This window comes from Triturus cristatus, chromosome 11 (assembly GCF_964204655.1).
Source record: "Triturus cristatus chromosome 11, aTriCri1.1, whole genome shotgun sequence".
Taxonomy (NCBI): Eukaryota; Metazoa; Chordata; class Amphibia; order Caudata; family Salamandridae; genus Triturus; species Triturus cristatus.
The window spans coordinates 314695102-314722241 of NC_140594.1; the positions used below are offsets into that span (position 1 = coordinate 314695102).

A 27140-nucleotide genomic window follows, 5' to 3' on the forward strand; every position below is an offset into this window, starting at 1 on the left:
CCTCAATACAAATTATTGTAAACTTAAACACACAGAAACAAGGATACTAAGACATAAAGATAGTTTAATCCAAACTTGCTAATGTGAAGACAAAGAAGGAAGGATACAGCGCATGTTCATCATTCACGTTCTATTGGCGCTGAATTAACAGAAGATTCCTGTTACCTAACTCAGTGGTAGTCATTTTATCGACCTCAGAAGAATGAAAGGCTAATCGGACTCACCAGGATTCTGAACTGTGACCCTGAGTGGGTGCGTTAGTCAGTCCTCTGAGCCACCAGACCTAGCCTGAATAGGTGAAGCCGGAAAGTGTGGTATTTAAGTTTTTAGTGCGTTTTGCTAGAGTCCGTGCCAGCTTCATATCACTTTTAATCACTCTGATATCTGGAATTCCAGGTAAGATGTGAAAGAATAGCAAAAGAGAATTTGGCTTTCATTGGCACTGAGGAGGTAATAGAAATCAAACAAGATCATTATGTCACCTAATGAATTCATGTACGGGAAGCCGAGGAAAGATCCCGGAACTGAACCTGTTGGAGAAGCTGAAATAAAGAGGTGGATGCAGAGCCAGAGAAGTACCACCAGAGACAGGTTGTTTAGTTCCACTGAACATACTAGGACTTCTAGACTTTTGGTTCCCACAATCAGTTTCTTGCTAGAGGTACCTTTATGAAAGAGAAAGTTTCATGTTTTCGAAAACAGGTTTGTACTATATTTTTCACCACTTTTTCGATCAGTAGGAATTCTCTGTACTCTTGAGTGTGAGGAGTATGTCAAGGCAATCCATTTTGATCCGGTAGACTTGTGTGTTACATAAGATGTCTTGCCTACCACAAAAGCATTGATGACTTTTTTTCTTCTTTGGATTGATGCATGCTACCTATAGCTTGATTTTGTTTAGGATAGTCCATAGAGACTATGAGAAACAAAAGCAACTTTTATCGCTTTCCAGAGACCTGTTTTGATCAATGCCATCTCACTCTGTCACATTGGGTTACATGTTTTCCTGGTCTACTGGATGCCATTCGGCTATGCTTCATTTGACCATCGTTCCACAATTTTAACACTTTGTAATTGCATATGTGCTTATTTTAGGAGCAGAAGTCAGACTCTCAGCTCAGAAACCAGCCTGGAGGAGAGTGGGGTCTTTGAAGGCTTGGCATCCTGTCCTTCGTCACACCAGCAATTATTCTCTGGACTCCAGTCAGGTGCCATCACAGTACAGTCCGCTCTTGTTTTGGGGTCCTCAACTGGTGCTGGTGAGGTTTTCATTCAGATGCCACCCCCAAGAGATGAAGGAGCCCTTCGTTTAGATGGGGGCCCTTACCACCACCACCACCATCACCACCACCGGCCACAGCTGCAGCAGCCGCCAGCTCTGCCACAGCAGCCGCAGCACTACCACCATGGTCACCCTCGCTCATCTCTCTTGCATGTGGCAACTGACCGCCATGGACCCACAGATGAGGGTAGCGACGAGCCTGGCACCCCAGCACCTGCCCTGTCAGAACTGAGAGCAGTGATCTCCTGGCTGCAGAAGGGGCTCCCGTTCATCCTTATCCTACTGGCTAAGCTCTGTTTCCAGCATAAACTCGGTGAGTCCATTGCAGACATGTTGCTGCTGATCATGGGTCCTGCTTTGAGCAGATGAGGAGGTACAGTGCCCTTGCTGGGTTTGGTATCCTATGCCACACAGATTGATCGATGTAATGGATTATATCTTTATCACATTGTATAACAGTTGATAAAATGGGATTCCCTGATTGTGAATGTCTCTCAGTAAGAAGAAGTAGGGTCTTGGTCCCTTTTTATTACATGTTGACATAATATGATTCAAATGTCGATGCATTAAGATTGCCGGCTTAGAGAATAACTAACAGACATCATTGTAATGCCTTGCTCCCCTTTTCTCTGTCTTGCTTATCCTTTCTCTTGCTCTCTCTATTCTATACCTGTTTCTCTCAGATTGTGTCCCATGAAACTCGTATGAATATACCCAGGAAGAGTTAGTGGTAGGAGCGTAATATTACCTGTCTGAGACGGCGAGCACATGCAAGAAATCTGAACAAGCTTTTCCCATAGTTTTATTAGAAACTATTTTAGTGCAGATTATATGCAAAAAATTACAACTGATATTAAAAGCAGTGTGGCAATTATAAATGAATAAAGCATATAAGTGCAGAGGGCGTTTGATTATATTTGAATTCCCTTGTTACTAAATCTTGGCTAATTAAAAGGCCTATCATCATGAGGGGTGCATTACATTTGCCCCAAACCTGAAAGGCATAAGGCAGACAGCCAAGTGCCTGCAAGGTGTTTAATAAAATTAAAGGGCCTTTATAAAAAAAAGTTGTTTATAACATTCTCAGTCAGCAACCTTGATGAAACGAGGGCAAATTACCTAAAAATTCAAAATACTTCTCTTCCTGTGAGAGCTGAAATTGCTGACTTTATACTGATTCTATACAACACAAAAGAGAGAATTGAAGGTATTTAATCAACTAGGTCATATTAGGTTTTTATTGACTTCTCCTGGTTGTGGGTCATCCTAAGATTTTTGAGAGATCGTCTCACCCTCAACTTATCGAGGCATGCTTCATCATTACCATACAATAATAAATATAAATGTAGAAATGTAACCAACAGTTGCAAATAATGAAATAACGTATGAGGCCTGTAAGTATTGGCCTATAGCCTATAAGCTGGGCACACAATCAAATAATGTAAACCACAACTCCTCTTGCAGTGCCAGTCAGATGTCCCTGTTCTGCCAGGCAGCCCTGTGAAGCCACCAGCTGGAACTGGCAAAAGGCAGTTACTCTGGGGACTCCCCAGAGCTAAGGCACCTGGGTAACTCCAAGGTTTTCCTTCCCTGGATTCAGTAAGTACTCTTCAACATATGCAAAATCTCAGTGATTAAAACTACGACTCTAGGTAGTTGTACAAGGTTTGCTTTCCAGCCCACATGTGACATAGGTGAACTTGCTTCAAGGCACCAGCGCTGAACGTGATAGACCGGTTATTGTCGCCCCGCAGAACCCCACCCAGTACATTGCTGAAGTGGAATCATTGCTTTTGGGTTACTAACAATTTCTAAGCCAGGATCGTACTCACACAAATGGTACTAAGAAGAATTGACACTTTTACCTAAAAGCATTTATTGCAACAGGGTGAACCTGTTTCTCAGCACGTCTAAAATAACCATACAGAATACCATAAAAACAGCAAATAGGCACGTTGTGATCAACAAAAATAAAAATCAATATTTCTAACATAGTTAATACGCCATTTAAGACCTAACACCCTAAAACCTACTTCTTTGTGCTGCACTTTGAAAGCAAGGAAAGTAGAACTTCCAACCTACACTTTCTTAGAGAGAAGCAACACATTACATACCTTGTTGACAGCAAAGGTTGTGGTTTTCCAGGATGCGTGAAGGCAGTGTTTGCCCTGCCAAATAAAAACACATGCCGCTGCAGCATCCTTTTTCCTGGACTCAGCTTGCTCGTTCTCTGTTTCAAATGCGATGAAACATCGCTTGCATGTGCTGGCTGTAGCCAAGACTGTCTCCATCAGTATCTTGTGTGATAAATTGGTGAAGGGCCTCTCTTGACAATTGGCAATCCTTGTATACTAAATCTTATCAGAGATTGAAATTTCTGACAAGTTTAGGATTGTCTGACTCAGACTTATCCTTATGAACATATAATGTTAAATGGACGTCAATTCCAATTACATTCTTTTGGCTATATGTCTGTTTGTTCTCATTTGACTTTGACATTGTGACAACTAGACACTTGTCCCAGACTGATGTTGCATCAGGTATTATATCTGTCATTATCTGAATTACTTGACTCTTTCACAGTTTTTGAAATTATAAGGTCAGATGACTTCCGTGCCAATGGCAGACATGACAGTGATTCTGCATAAATTGAGAAAAATGGCGACTCCCATTATTAAAGATTGAGAAAATGGCAACTCCCATTACTTAAGATGGTGTCCGGCCTACTTAAAATGGAGTCGGACCTTAGGTGTTGTACGTCACAGGGACCATGCATATTGGCACTGGATTTCAATTTTGTCTGGGGATGCTACAGAGATGCTGCCACCCGCATCATTGTACTTAGTATCAGGAGCTGACTTCCCCTACCATGTATCAGGGAATTCATGGTAATCCCTTCTGCCCCTGGTAAGGGAGAGAGATGGAGCTAGGAGTATACCACCAGCTCTGGGCCGGCAGGCTCCAGCACCACTCAACACCCATTCTTCTATACTGTCAAATAAAAAACAAGTGATGATATGCATGTTTCTACAACCTCACATGCACAGAGGCCTTAGCTTTAGTGTGTGTTGCATTATTGTACCATTGTATTCAGATCATATTTGCCTTTTTGTTAAAAACACTGAACTGAATTTGATACCCATACTCGGAGCGATTATTAGGCTTGGTGACATCTCTGGATTAAACATCAATTGGAGCAAATCCAACACCTCTCCCATAACAAAAACCACACAGCCATGCCCTTTAGAATAACCACTTGTCTGGTCTACAACCTCAGTGAAATACCTCAGTATATTAGTTCAATCAGCAATTGGAAAAGGTGTTGAAGAGAAATTATGGCAAAGCACTTGCCAACTTAACCGGTCTAGTGGATTGTTTGAAAAAGTTACCACTAACTAGTGTTGGAAGAATTGCCCTAATTTCTTATACGTCTTTCATAATATTTCCATACACCCAACCAGGCATCTCTTTCATTCACTCCAGATGATATTCACTAAAGTAATTTGGGCAGATAATCTACCCTGAATTACGTGGCACACATTAATCCTACTGTTCCAGGACAGTGGACTTGAGGTTCCAGATCATACACTCTATGACACTTGCGTGCAGGCACAGTTTGCACATTACTGGTATCTTTCAGTGATTCCCCTGCAACATTCGGTCATGGAATCTGACACTTCTGATCCGACGTCATTGCATGTTGCCCCGTCTGTGTTTCTATACCATAGATTAAAATCAACACTAAAACAGCAATTACCTGCCTTTCCTCTTGAGCTACTTGAATTGACCCATTTCTTGTACCCTATAGTACCACCTGGAGCAAAGAAAATAGTTTTGAAACTGTACCATCTGTCCATATCTTTCAAACCCAACACATCACTTGCAGTTAAAAAAAAAAAAGTAGAAAATGCGCCTGCATCAAGGATTTACTGATGAGCAGTGGAAGTACTGCTGTTAACACACTCAAAAGGTTTTGATAAACAGGCGCCATAGAGCTGCTCATTATAAATGTCTACATACGGTGTATTTTACATCTACCAGTCTTTGGAATGTACAGCTTTGAATAGAGGCAAGCTGCAACACATGTGGCTACCCTGAGGCAGATTTATTTCACTTCTCTTGGAACTGTCAGCGTTTGCTGTAGTACTGGGGGGAGATGTCTAGAAATGTATCAGCCATGACAGGTTTTTAGATTTTGCCAGATCTCATGATGGCGCTCCTAGGATAAGTAAAGGCAATTCCCAAAATAATTTGAAAATGCTCAGCTTTAGCCATAACACTGTCAAAGAGACACTTGGCTATGAGCTGGGGATGTGGCCCTTTACCAACTATAGTTTCATGATGATTTAATATACTGCAATTACAATTATGAATTGTGTATGGAACTGCAGCCCCTGGTTCATGCCCTAGGGTCTTCTGACAACCTTGTGTACACTATTGGGCAACAAGACCAGAGGTCAGTAAGTATGCACAGCTTTTGTTTATTGTGATGTTTTACTATTGATCTGATGTTGGTATGCTAGAGGATGTCTTACCACTACCTGGTCACAGATATGCATATAGAATACAGATGTCAATGTAGCAAAACCTGCATTGCATGAACAGAGTTATTATTGCACACCATACAAGCACCAACATCATAAGTGACTTTGCTTTTACTGGATTGATCTACTATATGTTTCACATTAGCCTACTGCCTATGGTTTAAACTGTCCTAAACTGTCCTAAAGACCAGAAAACAACTTCTGAGCATTGACAGGAACCCCAAAATCCTCTTTGATGCAACTCGTTTTTTGCATTTCTTTTATACGTTTTCCACATTTCTCTTCTTCATTCTCATCCAGTTAAGAAGCCAGCTGTGCTTTAATGTTTCTGCTCTATTTTATTATACTTGATCATTGGTCCTGAGAAAGAGTCACTCTCATGATGGTATCTTGGAAGGATCCGCATCCTTTTTTAACTGGTCTGACAATTCTATTCAAATTTTGTAGGCTAATGGTTGAACCATTCAGTCAACTCTGTGCCAGCTCTCTCCTGTGGTTCCTTAAGATGGAGGAGAGTATAAACAACTACAGTAAACAGTACAAACAGACTAACCATCTGGAAATGGTTGGAAAGAGAGGCAGGGTATGATTTATTCTTGTGATTTTTGAAGAAGTAGACATGGAGTAAACTCGTGTTTAATGGTGCTCAAGGCTAGAACGTGAAGGACTGTTCCACATTGATAGCTTACATAATATTACGTTTGCTGATCTTCATTAGAATGTTGTGATGATGTTTTTAGATTGAGATTACATTTTGGTCTATTATGGTTGTATTATTGTTTTTAGCTGGATTGTACAGCACTCAAAGACCTGTACTACCAAAAATTGTAATCCAAATAAATATCACTTATTTAGTATCAACGAGAAAATATTACCTCTCTAGTTACTTGCTTTCGCTATTAACTCAGCGCTCAGGCAGTGGTCGCAGCAGAGTTTGCTGTGATGGTATGAACGGTTCATTCTATTCTTCCCCTGAGTTGACAGCCAGTTGGTAAAAGGGCTTCCCTCAGTTCATAACGTTTCTAAGAGCCATCATTAAGCTGTGAGTCAAAAGACGCAACTACTTATATGAGATTGATTTAAAACCACCAAGACACATTTTTGGCTTTTCTCTTCCTGAAAGGTTAAATGCCCTTTAAATTATGACCAAAGTGGCATGCAAGGTGTGTGATTTGTATTTCAAAGGACCACGATGACTCTTGGTGTCAGGCTTGCACATGTGTTAAACTTAATACTCTAAAAATAGGAAGAGAGAATTTCTGGCTGCGTATGTCATGGAGCTCAGCCTATCATCGGATGATGGGCTTTTTTTCCAAAACTGTACGTTATGACTGACTGTTGTTAGAAATGGGGGGCTCTAGTTGGCAGAGGTAGGTACCTTTGTCCAAGTAGGGACCCTTCTTCCTAGTCAGGGTAAGGGGGATACACTTCTAAAATAACCCCTGCGCACCCCCTTGGTAGCTTGGTAGGAGCAGACAAGCTTGTCTCAGAGGCAGTGTGTAAAGCATTTGTGCATGCTTACAGTAACACAGGGAAAGCACTACAAATGGACACCACACTAGTTTAGAAAAATAAGCAAAACTTTTTCTAAGCCAACAAGACCAGAAAGGACAAAAATCCAACATACAATACTGCAAAAATAGTTACTGTGCAAAATAACCTTTAAATTGCAGGAATAACGTGAAAACACAGTTCCTCTGACTCGGTAGCTCCTTTTGGGGCCACCGCGCTACTAAACACGATAGAGTCTAACAATTCCAGCCAACCGTGTCAGTACGCGTTAACTAAAGCGCTGACAGACTCTGAGACAGTACCTTTCATGTTGCTGCCGACATGATGGTACGAGACGGTCAGGGGCAACCGTTGCGGTTGCAATGTGAGATGGAAGTGTTGCAGCGTGCAGTGTCCTCACAGCTATTTGTAGGCAGCGGCTGGTTGACCGAGTCGGTGAGACCAAGGCTTGCATTGCAGGATGAGACTGTGCTTGATGCGGTGCTGGCAGGCCACAATGCAATGACTGAGCCGGTTGATGTGTGAGTCAGGCAGCGACTGAGTCGGTGACGTCTGTGCAGCGTGTAGTGAAGCGGTGCGGAGTGCGGTGCCCACAGGATTCAGTGCAAGCAGCAGCTGGTTGATTGGGTCGGTGAGACCAGTGTTGCCTTGCGAGGCGATGCTCTCTCCGGTTCCTTCAGGACACGGAATCCTGCTACGGACTCGGTGACTGAGTCGGTTGCCCTTTTCTTCGGCAGCGACTGAAACCAGCAGTTCTAGAGACGGTGCCCAGAAGGACGGTGAGGTATTTGCTGTTCCTGAGACCTCTTGAACAGGGGGCAAGCTCCACTTCAAGCCCTTGGAGATACTTTCTCAAGCACGATGCACACACTCTCCTTGGCAGAAACAGCCACTGCAGGCCAACCCCAAACACACACAGGGATGTGGAATTCCTATAGCCCGACGCCCGGGACATATTGTTTGAGGTCAAGGGCAACAAGTTTTCATGTGTATTCTGTCCTTTGGATAAGTAGGCCCAATCCCCTACAGCACAAACCCTTTGACTGCCAGTTTACAGTATTACACTATGGATCAGGAAAGGGCAATGTCTGCAGTTCAGGTAATATTTGTGTCCATGTGTTAAATGCTGTTCAAACTTGTATTTATGGTTCATTAATGCAAAACCTTTATTATTAGGGTTATCACTAAAAGTAAATGTTGTAAGCTCGGCCCGCACTACGGACGGTGGTTCCAGTATAAATGTGTACACACGGTTTCAAAGTTTAGTAATATGAGGCTATGTATAATGCTCCCAGAATGCTCTCTGATTATATGCAAATATTTGCCGAAGCTTGAAAGCAAGAGTGATGATTCTTTGCTTTCAAAATAAAATGTTCACAAAAAAATGCAAGTAGAAAAAAAACATTTTGCTAAACTACTATAAGGTTTTAGGTACCATATCTTTGCAGCATCATTTAGTAACATGTTGATGTATACTTGTATTCCCCAAAAATATTCATAATGATAAATCAGTGCAACCAGTTTAAATACGATTATGGGAAACAAAAATAAACAAGCACTGGCATAGCCAGTAGGTCTGTGGTAAATATTTCATTACCGGTACTATTTTTTATGCGGTAAAGTCTAGTAAGAATAACTCAGTAAATATAAGAGGCAGAATCCGTGGTATTAGAGGTTCTAAAAGGCTTTATTCCTCTACAAAGGAATTACAGTTCGAACTGTAGGCTTCAAATTCCATCACCACGAAGGTTCAGGAAGGGAAGGCAATACATTATTGACAAGTAATGATATTTATATGAAAAGTATTACATTAAGACAGATGCAAGAGGCGTAACAACTGATAATACAGATAATGATACACATACGTAATGAAAAAAGGCGTAAACATAGGCGTAACTAAAAACGTCATTAAACATGATGTCACAAGTGGGTGGATCCATAAGAGAATCCTGCAATGTCAGCAGAAAATACTTGGCAGAGATGCGCGCGCAGCCGCATGACGTGTGATTGACGTGCAACTAGAGGGTGACATTTAGCTCTACATGTGGAGACAGAAGTCTGGGGGGTCATGTCAACCTAATCCCAAATCATATCTAATATCTTATGTTTAAAGAACTGTATTATCCAAAAGGAAAGGTCTCTCGGACGGAATCTATTCTATACTGACTGTTAGTGTGTGTACAAGCGTCTAAACGTCTACATGAGATGCGAGGGGGCAGGAATCTTCCATGGTAACAGGGGCTATGAATTACTTGCATGAGGACAGTGAGGCCTGGCCCTTTGCACGGTAGCTGGAAGAATGTTTACCTAAACTACTAGACAGGAATGCATCGGATGAGGAGCGGAGCAGATAATCTTGAAGGTGAAATACAGTTTTTGGCAGGCAACAGGCTGGATCAGGCACCGTTAGCCGCGTAGGGAGTAGGACAAAGTTCATGGATACAGATGCAGGCTCGGACTGGAGCTTTCAGAGGCAGAAGGCAGGAAAAGGCTTGATGGCAGAATTCAGGGCCTACTCGCCTGAATCTGTAAAATGTGGAAAGTGAACCACATAAAGTCGGTGGCCTTTCATACTTAGGAATGGAATATCTGACCCATTCATGGCGGATCTGAAAGAGGACATGTTGACGGCGGACGCACATGTATTTGCGTCTTCATAACTGGAACTGGAGGGAACTTACATGTACCTATAGCACGCACATGGAGCCGTTGGGGTCTACGATAGGGGACATAACTGATCACAAAATTCATATTTCCTCATTCCCTCCTTGTCCCCTACGGACCCTCAGGAGATATCGATCTTCATCAATCCATCGATCTGTTCATATAGCATCATTTGTTCTTCTTTCTTCTTCCGGGATCTTGAACGAAAACTTGGATGCGGGATACACGATGTGGCACACAGACCACAAATCGCTGGCCCACATTGCAGACATAAGCAGCAACTGAATAGTATGAGAAAGCCAATACCTAGGAAGGATAGGATCCTCCATCCCCAGGCTGACAACACGCTCCAGAACCAACCGGACCAAGTCCAGGTGCCTGGACTCTGGTGTGTCTGGCTTATAATCTTGTGAAGGCGAGTTATGGCTTTATATACTGACGGCGAGTTTTCTGGTATGAAAACACAGCAACTTGATCCGATGACCCTACAAGCTCCGCCCCTATCGGCCAGGATGACGTCAAGGACAAGACGATTTTGAAGCACAACAATCCGCATAGCAGACTGCTCTTCTGTTAAATTGCCTAAGGCGGAAGTAGTCTCGTTCACTACTGCTTCAAGGGTTCTAGTTAATCTACGTATCAGCTTACTATTAGTGACTGTACCTATATAGGGAAAGAAACCTTTATTGAAATCTGTGTATTGCTCCCATGCCGTTTCAGTGTAATCGACAATCGGGAGATCTCTCTGCTGTCTATTGTGTACTAAATGGGTATTTCTGTGATAATCAGGAGGGGCTAGGAAAACAGGTGGCAGAAGGAATGCTATGTAACAGGTACCATCCCAATCTAGAGGTAGACGTATATATGCGGTCTGGCCACATATGAAGTAGGAATGACGGGAAGCTCTAAATGTAGACTTGCCTTGATCACTGAATTTTATTACAATGGTGCATTTACTATGGCCCATGTGTATGGAACCATTCTTTCTTACACATAATTCCCCTTTAACTGGGAATACTGACATAGCGGGCAAGATTGGCGTAGCTTCGGATTCAACATTCAGAATCAGGAGGTTAAGTGTAAAATTTCCTAATCCATATACTTCATTTTCTAGATCAGTTCCTGTTCTTTTGGGAAGTCCCTCCTTGTTAGGGTAGCAGACTTTAAGCAAAACTAGGTTCAGGTTTCCCCATTCCCAGTTGTCTTGATAAACTACGGAATTTGAATCTAGGGAATTAATCAAACTAAACCATGCTCCACAGGAGCCATTGTGTGTGAACGGATACGGAAAGAGGGGCAAAACTCCCTTATAGTTCTGATAGGGAGGGAGTCGGCCACATATCCAACAATTGGTAGCATTGCTGGTCTGATGGGAATGATGTAACATACTAATAAAAGTGTTGTTGCGCAGCGCAAATCTATAGGACAACTCATGCGGAGGTAATTCGCTAAAAGAATGTTCAGCAGTAACATTGTAAGCACGTTTGGAAATAGGGTAATACATATGAAGCAATACACTAGTTATGATGATCAGAAGACTTAGAAAAAACAAAATTAATAATGTTACTGTGCAATGACTACGAAGTGATTTACAATACGCATGCTTTTTAAGCTGCATCTGTCGATTTCTCTCTCTATTTCGGTCTAGAGGATACATGTCAGAGACAAATTCAACCGGTTCACCTTGGAGAGGACTTAAACAATCAAATTGTCTGACTTGCTAGACCTTAATTTCAGTTTATAGAGTTCGTGTTTTGTCTGTTCAACCAAGGGGAGCTTTGAGTCTGTCTGTGAGGGAATGCAGGGCTGAGTGTTCACATCGGACGGTAGTCCATAAAATCTCTTGATATGACTCGAGTGCAACCACCCTTTACGTCCCTCAACCTTCACGGCTGTCCTTGTTGTCAGCAAGACGAGTTTGGGCGACTTCCACCTGGGCTCCAGCTGGGTCTTCCGGTCGAAGTTCCTCACAAGAACCAGATCACCTGGAACCACGTCATGGGGCTTCACCTCAGTGTTATCGGGAAAAGCTGCAGCTACCTGTGAACGACAAGATTGTAGTGCAGACATCAAGGAAGCCAGGTAATCTGTCAGCATATTACAGTCAACATCAGTGATTTTACGAGGTATAGGCGTCCCCCACATATTTGGTGGTCTACCGAAGATCACCTCGTACGGGGATAGCCCTGTTCGAGAATGTGCTACCATTCTCATATAAAAGAGCGCAACTGGTAAGGCTACTATCCAATCGACACCTTTTTCTCTACATATTTTGGACAATCTGATTTTCAGAGTTTGATTATGACGTTCCACAAGACCTGCTGCCTCGGGATGTCGAACACAGTGGAATTTCCATTGGTAACCTAACAGAAGTGAAACGTGTTTCATTAGTTCGGATGAGAATGGCTGGCCGTTATCTGAGTATACAACACGTGGTAAACCGAATCGTGGGAAGAATTCTCGAACTAGCTGTTTGGCAGTAGTCGGGGCAGTGTAATCTGAAACCGGGTAGGCTTCTGTACAACGGGAAAGAGCACAGACAACTACGAGAACATATTTGAATCCTCGACATCGTTCCATCTGGATATAATCCATCTGGAGGACTTCAAAAGCATGATCGGGAGGTTGAAATCCACCCTGCTCTACGGGGATGCTTTTACCTGGATTAAACTGACAACATATCATACAGGTACGTACTTTCTGTTTGGCTGCTGCTCGCAAGTGTTTGTTGAACCAAATGTGTTGAATACTGTCTAGCATAGCTTTTTCTCCTAGGTGCGCTGGACTATGTATTGTGTTAATGATGACTTGAACCATGGAGTCGGGAAGAAACCATATAGATTTTTCCTTCGTCATCCATCCTTGATCCGTTTGGATCCCTCCTAATTCAGTCCATTTCTTTATTTCTTCTGGTGTAGCATGTGTCTGTATGTCAATTACATCAAGGGCGGGATCCTTAACTGTCATGCAATGTGTTGGTGTCGAGACTATTGTCTTTGTCGTGTCAGTTGTATGAGTCTGGTTCTGAGCAGTCTGTTTAGCTGTTCTGTCAGCTAGGTCATTACCCTGAGCAATTATATCGGTAACTTTTATATGGGCTTTGCATTTCATAATCGATATTGCAGTAGGTAGATGAATCGCGTCTAATAGGGCTTGAATGAGGGGTCCGTGTTGGATGTGGGCACCGTGAGAAGTTAAATAACCTCTCTCTTGCCACAGCACGCCGAAGTCATGGACGACTCCGAATGCATAACGTGAATCTGTGTATATGTTGACTTTCTTATTTTTGGCTTGAATACAGGCTTGTGTCAGAGCGATGAGCTCTGCTGCTTGAGCTGACAAAGTGTTAATACAATTTGTTTCAATGACTTCAGTGTCTGTTGTGACTGCGTAAGCGGCCACTAACTCTCCTGTACTTGTTCTCATACATGAACCATCTACATACAATGTCAGGTCTGGATCTGATAAAGGGATGTCAGTCAAGTCTTGTCTGGGTTTCGTCGTGATAGTAATGACTTCAATACAATCATGTGCTAATGGATCTGTTCCATTTACGGGCAAAAGTGTGGCAGGATTTAACGTATTACAACGTCTGATTTCTATATGTGGCTGAAACAATGTTAATTCATAACCGGTGAGTCTTGCTATAGTCAAGTGTTGTGTTTGTGTGCGGTTCAAGAGAACCTCTACTGCGTGTGGTACTTGTACTGTCAATTGATGTCCTAACACTATGGCATCGCTTTGTCTGATTGCTAAAGCTGTTGCTGCCACCGATTTCAGGCACGCAGGAAGAGCCTGAGCTACTGGATCTAATGTACTAGAGAAATAAGCACATGGTTTGTGTGATCCTGCTTGTTCCTGGGTGAGTACTGACAAGGCAGTACCTTCGCGTTCTGTAACAAAGAGTGTAAAAGGCTTACTGTAACATGGTGTTGCTAAAACAGGTGCTTGGCATAAAGCTTTCTTTAAGCTTTCAAAGGCATGTGTATGTTCTTGAGTCCAAGGGAGGACAGTCGATGTGGCTGCCTCCTGTGTTGTCAACTGGATGAGTGGTTTTGCTAGAAATGCATATTGAGGGATCCACTGCCTACAGTATGAAGTGAGACCTATAAAAGCCCGCACCTCCTTTTGTGTCTTTGGTGGTGACATGTTAGCAATTAACTGGATGCGGTCGGGTGTAAGCCGTCTTCCCTCCTTGGACAGCGAGTGCCCAAGGTAAACAACTTGCTGGACACAGAATTGCAGCTTAGAAGGGGACACCTTGTGCCCCTTGTCGGCCAGAAATCTTAAAACCGTCAGTGACGCTTTTTCACATTCAGGTTCGCTTCGGGCGGTGATCAGCAGATCATCGACATATTGAAGCAAGGCAGTGTTAACTGGCATGTGGATACTGTCAAGTTCTCGTTTCAGTGCTTGGCTATAGATGCTGGGGCTTTCTGTAAATCCTTGAGGTGCGCGTGTGAATTTAAAACTTCGTCCATTCAAACTGAATCCGAACAAATATTGACTTTCCGGATCTATTGGGACGCTAAAGAAAGCATTCTTGAGATCAATTACAGTGAAGAACGTTGCTTCTGAGTCAATAGCTGTGAGTAATGAAGAGATATCTGGGACCACAGGGTATTGTGGTACAATACATTTATTTAATTCGCGCAGATCAATAACCAATCGATATACTGGTGATGCTTTTGGATCCGTTCTCTTAAGAATCGGAATTATCGGGGAATTACATACATTGGAGTTGGTTTCTACAACCACTCCTTGTGCAATGAGCTCGTCAATGATTTGCAGTAAAGCCACAACAGCATCTGGTGGTAACTTGTATTGTCGCATTCGTGGTAGTACCACTCCTGTTTTTAGTGTGACTCGATATGGTGTAATGTTCATGCAACCAACATCAGTCGGGCCTTGTGCCCATAAATGTGTAGGTAAATTCTGCAGCCGGTGATCCATGTCTCTAGACACGTAGTGACCTTTGAAGTCACGTAAAAATAATCGTACTCCTTCCGGAGAACAACATATTATAGCTCCTAGAGCTTTCAATGTTTTTATACCTAACAAGTTTTCTGGACATGATTTAGTAAGCAATAAATCTGTAGTACGTGTCAATGGACCAACCGTAAGTGGAAGGGGTTGCGTTACTTCATTAATGATAGGCTTTCCTGAGAATCCAAGGGAAATATTCTGTGAGCCTGAGAGGGGTGCCCCTGGAACTTCACTGCGTCGTATAGTTGTTCTGCTTGCCCCTGTATCAAGTAAAAACTTTCTGTCTTCCCCTAATAGTTCACTATGTACATAAGGTCCCTCTTGATCTACAGGAACCTCGATAAGGGGTAAGCCAACTTCCCTCTCTAGGCTATTTCATGTGTATCGCTGGTAATCGGGATAGTCATTTTGTGCATACTGGTACATCTGTTGCGTTGTTGCTTGTGTGGCAGCAATAGGCTGCGCTTGTGGTGGTGCTACGGTCTGTTGTGGAGCTGCCTGTTGCGGAGCTGGCTGTTGCGGAGCTGGCCTAGATTGTGCATGCTGAGGGATTTGTTGTTGATTCTGATCCTGTCTAGGTGGACGTGGTCTTTCCTGGGTTCTACCTGTGGCAATATTATGTTTCAGGACTGGACAATCGTGTATATAATGACCTTGTTGTTTACAATAGTTGCATGTCCCTTTCGCCGGACCTGCGGAATCATCCTTTTTATGACCATCGGCTGGAACTGACTGGGCAACAAGCATTTTCATTTTCGTATCTTTCATACGTCTTTGTTCATGTTCTTGTTCTTCTCTAATTCTATTGTGGTGATATTGTAACATCTGTAACATCTGTGACGGGGTGTTACCTTGCCAGGTACTCTCAAATTTCAATACTCTATTCTTAACTTGCGGCAGGGAATTTTCAACTAATTTGGTCACAAACAGATGTGGATATGACTCGCTACTTGCTTTTATGCCACTATTGATACCAAAACATTTTTCAAATCGGGAATAGAAATCACTAGTGTCTTCATCTTGCTTTTGTTTACAGGCTGAGATTGCACCCCAGTCCTCCTTTTTCGTAGTTAATAAACGTGGCAGTACCTGTACTAGTAATCCTGGTAGTGCTGTAGTCTTTTCCCCAAGCCCTGATCCTGCAGCTCGGGCCTTTTCTTCGTTTTCTAATGCTGTCCAGTCTATCTTTTGGTCTCCCACCTCCCATTCCTTTTCTTTGAGTTTCTCGTAAACACCGGCAGGCATTAACACTTTCAATATTTTCATGATGTCGGGGTAGGTATACTCTCCCATGAGTAACATGTCTTTTATCTCACGGTGGAAACCTGCTGGATCCTTGTCATGGCTGGGTACTACTTTCTTCATTTCTAATAATTCAATTTTAGTTATAGGCGTGTACACAAACACGCGTGTAAAGTTATTATCTTCACCTCTGATTGGGTGTACTTCGCGTAACGGATTCTGTCTATCTATGTGATACATTTTTCTTCCCATAGTGGGAATTGGAACGTGTTCTGGGTTTGCGAAAACTATATACTGGTTTCGAAATTCTAGAATTTCTTTAATTAAATCAGTACCTGACCCTCTCCATTTATTCGTGAGTAATTCGGTCAATATGTCAGGTAAGGGTCCAGGATCGGAGTGTTGGCTTTTATATAATATAAGGAGGTGTTGAATCATGTATATACTAGCTAAACGCTGTTCGTCTGGGGCAAGGTTCAGAAATGTGTGTGCTAGTGCATCATCACTGTATTTGCTGGGACTGTCAGCCCATTGTACTGCTGACCTGGCTAATTCTTGTTCATCCATGGAATCGAGCATATGGTACCCCCTTCGATCTCGGAGTAATTTATCAGCGGCTTGGAATAGGTGTTCAGGGGACCTTGTATTTAATATAGGGGTTTGAAAATGTCTGTTACATTCTGGACGTATCGGACGTATCGGATCATTAAAGCCTCTAGTATTATTATGGGGTCTTCCTCTACCTACGTAAGCTATCGTATCTAATTGTTCTGATTCTTGCTCCTCCTCTCCCTCTGATTCAATTCTGTCTGCTTCTCGTCTTTCTTTATGTATTCGTTCTACTTCCTTGCGGATCTTTCGATACATGGCGATTATACACGCCTGTCTATCATGTTTCTCGTCTGATATGTTCTGACCCCATTTGGCAAGTTTTTGCATGGTATCATGATCTGCCTCAGGCCTGTCTTGGTTCCTGATCACGCAGTTTATGAAAAAACGTAGTAGTTGTCTTTGTACATCCACTTTCTGGTATTCCATAGCTTCGTTAATACTTTCTGGGCCTCGCCCTGTTTGGACAAAGTGATATATATTGTCTAGGTGTTCAACCATTCCTGGTATCGTCATTAAATACAATGTAGCTCGTCGTATACGTAGTGATGATAGTAGCAATCTGTCCTGTTTACCTGGCACTGGATCGTATCTACAATCCACAAGATGTTCTTTAAACATGTCGGATGTCGCTAGTTGGGGTGTACGTTGGAGTGCTAAATCTCTAAGGGTCTGTTTATTTCGCGGCGGTGTGGCAAACATGTCTGTCGTACCTCCTGTAGCACCATCTGAGGTGCTGGGCAAGAAAGGATTCGTTGGACGTAAGATAGAAATTGTAGATGCGGGAAAAACGGTAGAAACGGACGGACCTGTGGGAATGGGCGTAGGAGTTTGTTGTTGCGGGGATACAGACGGATGATCTTGGCGTTGAGCACCATCGGTGGGCGGTGCGTGTGGCGGAGCATTAGCATATTCAGGAGCTACATCATCTAAATAGGAAGAAAGGAAAATATCCTTTGCTGTTTTGGGATGTGCTTTTATCGGGAGCAATGGGGGTGTCAGGTTTTTCGGTATTTCCGGGGTGGCCTGAGGTAACCCTTCGGCCAGAAGAGGATACATACCATTCATAAGAGTGTTTCGTTGTCTGTCTACTTGTTCTGCTTTTACTCGGGTACCTTCCTCAATTAATAAATTTTCTCGGGTTTTATTCGAATTCTCCCTACCTTTCTCTTCTTGTCTGAGCGCTTTTTCTGTACGTCTATATGATTCTTTACGCCATAATTCAATGGCATCTTTCTGTGACTGTCTGGCTTTCTTTTTCCATAATTCTTCTTCTACTCTCATGATGCAATCTGCATCCCAGGTCCCCGCTGCGGGCCACCTCTGACTTTCTGGCAACTCTTTGGTGTAGTCCACCCATAAATCAAGAAATAACACGGCATCTAGGCCATGCTTATGATACATAAAGTATCCTGGAGTGTCCCTAGGTGGAATGGGAACCGCTTCTTCGAGTACCCCTTTTCTGGTTTTGATCTGTCTTAGTTTTGAAAAGAGCGGCATTTTTAGACCTTATTACTTGAACACACTTAATACAATAAACACAATAATGAACAATCATTCACACCACAATATGTAGAACGTATTAAAACATTTAACATTTAACAGTTTTAACGAACGATGATAACTAATAGAAAACTAGTTACTTGACATAATACTGACACTGGATAATACTAAATTATATGCAAGACATACTAGATATACTGCTAAACAGTACAGATACACTGCTAAAACAGTGCAGACCGGATTTGTGTACCCAAACCCGTCTTGACCGGCACAACCTATGTGCACGTTTAAATGCCTCCCCGGCAATGGTACTCACCGGGTAGCGCGGAACGGAAGGCCTCGGAACTGAACTGAAACTGGACCGGACTGGACTGGACTCGACTGGACTCGGGACTTCGGAACCTGGTGGGCCTCTGTATACCTCGGATCTTGCTCTCTCAGCTAGGCTCTGGTCGGAATACTTCGCACTTCTCACCGCCTCGTCTGGGTGTTGATCGCAGCCTCAGTCACCCCCGCTTGGCCGGAGGGAGATACAGGAAATCCTGCGGGTACGCGTTTTTGTCCGTTCAGCTGTGGCAGGAGACCGGGCCTGCAACGCACCTCCGGCGCGTGAGATGAGAAAGTGTCCCTATTCGGGCGCCAATTTATGTGGTAAATATTTCATTACCGGTACTATTTTTTATGCGGTAAAGTCTAGTAAGAATAACTCAGTAAATATAAGAGGCAGAATCCGTGGTATTAGAGGTTCTAAAAGGCTTTATTCCTCTACAAAGGAATTACAGTTCGAACTGTAGGCTTCAAATTCCATCACCACGAAGGTTCAGGAAGGGAAGGCAATACATTATTGACAAGTAATGATATTTATATGAAAAGTATTACATTAAGACAGATGCAAGAGGCGTAACAACTGATAATACAGATAATGATACACATACGTAATGAAAAAAGGCGTAAACATAGGCGTAACTAAAAACGTCATTAAACATGATGTCACAAGTGGGTGGATCCATAAGAGAATCCTGCAATGTCAGCAGAAAATACTTGGCAGAGATGCGCGCGCAGCCGCATGACTTGTGATTGACGTGCAACTAGAGGGTGACATTTAGCTCTACATGTGGAGACAGAAGTCTGGGGGGTCATGTCAACCTAATCCCAAATCATATCTAATATCTTATGTTTAAAGAACTGTATTATCCAAAAGGAAAGGTCTCTCGGACGGAATCTATTCTATACTGACTGTTAGTGTGTGTACAAGCGTCTAAACGTCTACATGAGATGCGAGGGGGCAGGAATCTTCCATGGTAACAGGGGCTATGAATTACTTGCATGAGGACAGTGAGGCCTGGCCCTTTGCACGGTAGCTGGAAGAATGTTTACCTAAACTACTAGACAGGAATGCATCGGATGAGGAGCGGAGCAGATAATCTTGAAGGTGAAATACAGTTTTTGGCAGGCAACAGGCTGGATCAGGCACCGTTAGCCGCGTAGGGAGTAGGACAAAGTTCATGGATACAGATGCAGGCTCGGACTGGAGCTTTCAGAGGCAGAAGGCAGGAAAAGGCTTGATGGCAGAATTCAGGGCCTACTCGCCTGAATCTGTAAAATGTGGAAAGTGAACCACATAAAGTCGGTGGCCTTTCATACTTAGGAATGGAATATCTGACCCATTCATGGCGGATCTGAAAGAGGACATGTTGACGGCGGACGCACATGTATTTGCGTCTTCATAACTGGAACTGGAGGGAACATACATGTACTTATAGCACGCACATGGAGCCGTTGGGGTCTACGATAGGGGACATAACTGATCACAAAATTCATATTTCCTCAGGTCCGAAATTGGTGGTCAGCTTTTTGGTTTTGTCAATGTGTGACTTGTTTAGGCATGGTTTTTGTAAAACCTTATCGGTGTGGGAGCTGCTGGGCCCTCACCATTCCAACAAGCATTGGCAAAAGCAAACCATTTTTTAGGTCTCAAAAAGCACACATTGCCACAACAGTTCCAGGCACTGAACCAAATAACTTTGTATGCCAATATGCTCCTTGTAAAAGAGCAGAATACTGTTACTTACTGTGAAGCTAGCTGATCGACCGAGAGAAAAAAAAAAAGAGAGAGAGAGAGACAGAATTTTATTAAACACAAAAGGTCATGGTTAACGCCAGGCCTAATTAGAGACCCAATTATTAAAGAAAGTCTCAAAAGTGCATCCATGGTATATATCCTTGCATTAAGTGTATATATACAGTTTCCTTGAATTCATAAGAATTTACAGAAGTAGGCCAAGAATAGTACTCCTAGAAAATATTTGTGAACTGCATTTTAGCATGTGCAAATGTGCATGTGTAGATTTGCTAGTGTGACAATCTGAATGTTTTAAGTTCACTTTTCCTCCAACCACTTTTTTCCCAACCCTGGAAGACGTTTTACGTCTGCCACTGTCAGGAGTAAATTTACAACCTTTTTGAGTACGGGAAAAGATTAGAAAATAGTTGGTGCAAACCCTTAAAACACGTAAATTAGTAGGTTTGCACAGACTCAAAAGGGCATTCCAACCCTTGAACTATTGCTTACCACTACCTTCAGCTCCAGTATGCAGACCTGCAGAAACGTAGCAACATAAGGGAATTGCTAGTATTCACCCCTACTATGGTACGAGCCCTGGCGTAATTAGAGAGGCTATATCAGAACTCTTATATAATGAGATTGCTGCCGCAATTTGTCGCAGCATTACATGGCACAAAAGGGACAAGTGGATTTTGTTACAGGACAAGAAGATTTATGAAGCAACCTGCCCCATGGACAAGTAGATATTGTATTAAATTCCACACCCCTGACACACAGCAAAGGGCAGTAGTCCTCCTCCAGTCTCTCCAGCTCTTCTCCTTGGCATAGATTCCTCTTGAAGTCCAAAAGTGATCTAGAATTCTGGGGTCTGGGCCCCTCTTTTTATACAGTAAAATCCTTTGTTCTCTGTGGTAGAGAACTCTTTGCGCAGCCAAGACCAGTTCTGTTCTCTCTGGTGCAGCTTCCTGGCAGGAGGTGGAGACAGCATTGTGGAAGGCTGACCAGGCCCATTCAAGTGAAACGAAATCTCTTCCCCCTACTCTAAATGCAGCCCAGGTCTATTCAGCCAACCGTGACTCATTCAGACTCTCTGGAGTCACTGCACATCCCCAGCCCCTGTCACTCCAAAGCCTGACAGTCAATACACATCCTGGCAGAGGCACACTGGATGGCTAAGCAAGAAAAGACCTACTTTCTAAAAGATGTATTTTCAATCTCCGAATGTAAAAATCACCCTCACTAAAAGATGCATTTTAACATTTTGAGTTCAGGCATACTAAACTTTATTTTCCTACCTTGTTCCTAGGGGTAGTTATGTTTATAAGATGTTATAAGCAAACTCCCCATTCTATCCCATGGGGACAGGTAGCCTTGCAATAGTGAAAAATTAAATTGGCAGTATTTCACTATCAGGACATGCCACACACACCAGGGCATGTCCTACCTTTCACATACACTGCACCCTGCCCACAGGGGTACCTTGGCCCTACCTTCGGGGTGACTAACATGTAAGAAAAGGGAAGGTTAGGGCCTGGCAAGTGGGTGCACTTGCCAGGTCGACATGGGAGTACCAGACTGCACACAGGCTCTGCAATGGCAGGCCTGAGTTACATTTACAGGCTGCTTATGTGGATGGCACAATCAGTGATTCAGCCCACTAGCAGTATTTGATTTACAGGCCCTGGGCACGCACAGTGAACTGTACTAGGGACTGACTAGTAAATCAAGTATGCCAATCATGGAATCGCCAATCCATAACAATAATATACAACGGGAGCGCTTGCACTTTGGCACTGAACAGCACTGGCAAAGTGCCCAAAGCACCTAGACCAGCAAAACGAAGTCCAACACACAGCAAAAACACAGGAGGCAAAGCAAAAATACAGGGGAAACCTATGCCAATGATGCCCGGTCTAACAGTGAAATTGGCTGTTGGGTAAAACGTGTATTTAAAAAGTAAATCTATGTGATCCACCCATCATCAAAAAGAATGTTGTTTGGCATTGCTAGTCTCAAGTTTCTTGACGGCTTCCATTGTGTTTCGGCACTCTCTGCATGGCTGTGGTTTACGCCTTATTAGGATTCCGCAGGGCGACTGGGATGCTCAAGTGATAGTGTCTGAAAAACCACCATCTTCCAATGCTGATAGTGTTCAAAGATCATGCTCAAGGTAAGACCTTATACATAATGTTTGCAAATCACCTTCCTGACAGACCCATCGCTCACTGGGGCGTTCAGACATGTGGATGTTCTTGGAATGCAAGGCCAGCGTACTAAAGTGGTATAGCAGCTGTACATCAGCCTGCTGCGACTGATTACGTTGTCACTAAAGCCATTTTTGGCTTCCAAAATTGTGAGGCTCCCACTCGAATCATGTCTTTTGGCATGTATGAGTCATTAGTGAATTCAAACCCTTCATGGATACAGATGTCTTTGTCCATGATGCTGAAGCGAGGCAGGAAATAAATACACCGATTCTCCAGTTTAAGAAGCTTGAGCATTGGCAGGACATGTACTGCTTCAGCAAGAGTGCCTATCACGAGAAGAAGTCACAGTGTGTTAAAGTGACATAATGGAGCTCTAGATTTAATTTTGCTAGAAGACATGCATCCACTGGCAGCGAGAAACCCTGTGCACAGTGTTGTATTTAATTTGCCAGAAAGGAAATTATTCTGGAATTACCAGCCTCTTTGTATTTAATTACAAGTTTCAGGCCCGATGTCTCGGCGAGTTAGGCACTTGCTCCATACAGAATCAGATACGAAAGGGTCAAGAAAAGGTTTTTGAAAGTATTTTCCCTGTCACATTTGGTGATTGTCTTTTAATTTTAAAGAGAAGATTTATGTACTTGGCCAACATAGCTTTTTAATAGGTTGCTAAATTGTTTTCTTAAATAAGATTAGAATGATCTAACTAAAAGAAAAGAAAATTGTTTCTTTTTAAAAGTGCTCTGGAACAATATAGTCCTAATGATTTCCTTGGAGATTCCCCTGAAGGAGAGCTAGGACTATAAGTAACTGTGCCTTCTGAGCATATACTTGTCTTTAATGAGCATTGCTTGTTTAGTAGCTGGAAAGTGTTGGGGGTGGGACTACAGTCTCTTTTGCTCAGGTGAGGAAGTTTCTAGGGAGGGCCTTTCCTTTGTGTGTCTGGTTACTGTTACAGGGAGGCAGAATGACAGCCATACACTAGATCTCACACTTTATTGTGCCTGTGTTGTGGGTGCTCCAGATTAGAGACAGTCTCAGTGCTACCTGCCCTGAGAAGCATTTTACTAAAACACACTCTGTTCTCCTTCATCCCACCCTGGTCATTACAAGGAAAGGGGGATGTGCATCTCTAGCACAAACATTTAAATACAACGTTCCTAATTTTGCGTTTTCCTTCCATCGGATTTTATGAGACTGTGCACCTTATTCTTGCTAACCATTGGTAAAGTGCTTTTGCTCTTCCTTTTAAACATTATAAGATTGTCATATACCTAATTGGCATATTTATTTATTTATTTTTTGTCCTCATTGTGCAATGTTTAGGACAGAAGAGTATCAAGGACCCCAGTCATATCCAACGTAATCTGGAGGCACTCCTTTATAGTTTTGGAGTCTGGGTTAGAAGGAGCCATTGCTTAATCATTGGACTTGCTTTTTAAGGTCATGCTTTAACTTGGTCTTGGACGTCTTCGAGTACAATTATTAAATTGTTCCCAGATATACCAGAATTTATATCTCTTACTTCCCCTCCCACACTTGTCTAGATTGTATGTTCTCTGAATTGAGGCTAGCCATTCTCTATGAGATAGAGGTACCGGTTTCTCCCACTTTATACAAATTTCTCTTCTGGCCAACAATATTAATAAGAAAAGGATAATTTCGCTATCTTTATCTAGTTTCTGTTAGCCTGAAGTATTCTGATCTATCCCAAAAATAGCAAGATCCAAGCTTACCTTGGTTGGTAGACCCAGGAGCAATGTGAGAGTCTTACCAGCCTCGTTCCAAAACTGCTCGAGAAGGGGGCACTGCCAAACATATGTTGATCATCCGCTTTTTCCTCCCCGCATTTTGGACAGTATCACACATTTTGCATATTGATCTTGGATAGCTTTTTCGGAGTCCAATATGCTCTGTGGGTGGTAAACATGTTTTTTCTCAACCGGCGGATTTTACTATGCGCCAGCATGTAGCCATAGATACTTGCCATATGTGTGTTATATCCAGCGTCGGCAGCTCTTTCCCTCATATCTCGTTTGGAATCGTAAAGCCCTTTTCCCCCGCCTGAATAAATGTCCAGTATCAACAGGAAATTTCTTTATTGGGTGTCTTGTTTCTCTGGAGTATTTTCTCAATATCTCTAGATCCTGTTTCTTCTTCTCTAAGACTCTTAACCCACTTTTGCAGCTGATAATATTTAAATTTTGAGATGGTGCCCTCAGTCTTGATTACAAGAGAGCATCCCAGTTGATGATTGAGTTTTGCTCTATAAGCTCGCCCCATTTATTTATACCTTTTTCCCTTAAGGGTATGGCTAATCCATCTCTGAGACGTTCCGGGGTCCTAGGCAAGTCCCATATTGGAGCGAGGTCACTGTAGTAGGGTATTTTCCAAGTAGTCCTTATCTGGTACCATAGTTTTGCAGCAGACCAGAGGGTCTTCAGTTTAATTTTTTATTCGGGGTGACCAAATTTATATAGAAAATGGCTGTTGTTCTTATTTAGTAGTGCCTGTAAGTGTGGGGGGTAGACCTCGTAACGGTCTGGTAATATTCTTGAATACTTGAACTGGAAAGCCTTGCAATATTCCAACAGATCCAGGCTTGCTATCCCTCCCTGATTTTTCTTCCTCCTTAGTTTTCTCCAGTCAATTCTTACCCATTTCGCGGCCCAGATAAAGCTGTTTAATTCTCCTTATAATTTTTCAACCATTCTTTCTTGTATTCTAACGGTATGGTGCTGAAAATGTATGTAAATTTAGGAACGATTAACATTTTAATCACATTGGATTTTCCTATAAAAGTTAGTGGAAGCCCACCCCATACTTTGAGAAGCTTCCTTACTTCTCCCAGAATTCTGTTAAAATTCACATTCATTATTTTATGAATATCTTTTACTAGATCTATACCAAGATACTTTATTTTTTCTTTTGCCAGAGGATTTTTAGAGTCGCAGTTCCAGTCCATGATCTCGGAATTTGATTGATTTATCATATAGCCAGATACCTTTCTGTATTGGGCCAAAATCTCCTCTATTGCTGGAAGAGAAATTGATAGCTTGCTAGAGAATAGCATCAGGTCATCTGCATACAATGCTACTTTTTTCTCCCAGCCCCAATAAGCGAATGGAATAATCTCTGTGTTTCCTCTTAGTAAGCATGCCAGAGGTTCTATATAGAGATTAAACAATAGTGGGGATAGGGGACAGCCTTGTCTCGTACCTCTCTTAATTGATATTTTGTCAGTGAGGCTGTCATTTACTAGGACCTTTACAGTGGGGTTTTTGTAGATTTGTTTTATGGCCTTTTGGAAGGTTTTTCCCAGGTTAAACTTCCCTAGGGCTTCGTTCAGAAAAGACCAGCTGACTCTGTCAAATGATTTGGCAGCATCGAAGGTGATAATAGACAGCGGAGTGCTGTAACGAGTGGCTATGTCTATAGCTCCAATTAGCTCTTGGGTTAATTATTGTATTTGTCTCCCTTTGATAAAAACTTTTTGGTTTGGGTGGACTAAGAACCCTGCAACCTTACTAAGCCGTTTGGCCAATATTTGTGTATAGATTTTGTAGTCTGTATTTAGGAGTGATATTGGCTTATAGGATTCACATTTTGTTGAGTCTTTCCCTGGCTTTAGCAGAATAGTTATAATGGCCTCATTCCATGAATCGGGGAGGGTTTTCTGAGCTAAAAAGATTTCGTTCAAAAGTACAGTCAAAGGATTGACCAAAACACTTTGCATATTAACATATAGTTCATTGGGAAGTGCATCGGCCCAGCCGCTTTTCCTCTTTTTAGGCTTTTAATCACTTCTGTCACTTCTTCTGTCGTGATTTTTTGGTTAAGTTCCTCTTTCTGCTCTTGATTCAGAGATGGAAGTGGTATTTTTCCAAGAAGCTGGTTATTTCTCCTTGAGTAGCCAAGGATTCTTCCAAGTATAAATCCTCCAAAATTTTTACAAAAGCTTCTCTGATTGCTGCATCGTCGGTGCTGTCAGTAGTGTGGGGTTGGTTACTTGTTTGAATACTTGCTACCCGATTTCGGGTTTGGTCTCTTTTTAATTTCCACGCAAGTATTTTCCCACATCCTTCACCGTATTCATACTGTGAAAGTTTACTAGGTAACAACGCGGTAGGTAACAACGCGGTCGTTACATCGTCTGCGTTGTTACCACGCATGGCATTACATCGCAAGTCTTTTCAATGACTTGCGCTAGATGGCGCGCTGGACTTAGGAATAGTATAAATTACTATTCCTACTCCAGTTAGCGCAACAGTAGGGAAGGTGTTGCACGCCACCTAGCACAAGTGGTTGAAATGACTTGCGATGTAATGCCATGCGTGGTCACAATATGGACGATGTAACGTCCGCGTTGTTATCAACCCGCGTGGTATTACCAGCGTTATAAACGCTGTCTCCCATTCTTTATTATTGTTTCCAGAATGTCTGAAAGAGCCTCCTTCTTTATTTTTTTCTCTTGTTCCAGTTTTGCTATTTCATTCAGAGGTTTTTTTTCTAACAGTTCACGCTCC

The 27140-nt window shown here is 42.6% G+C and overlaps 1 protein-coding gene across 2 annotated transcripts in view; it reads left to right on the forward strand.

Moving 5' to 3' along the window:
• Positions 1-27140, forward strand: part of RNFT2 (ring finger protein, transmembrane 2) — a 276550-nt gene that overhangs the window by 86075 nt on the left and 163335 nt on the right. For both annotated transcript variants that reach the window (XM_085633800.1, XM_085633798.1), the window contains one exon: positions 1096-1595. In XM_085633800.1, coding sequence (XP_085489926.1) covers positions 1096-1595 — 500 coding nt within the window. The remainder of the gene's footprint in view (positions 1-1095; positions 1596-27140) is intronic.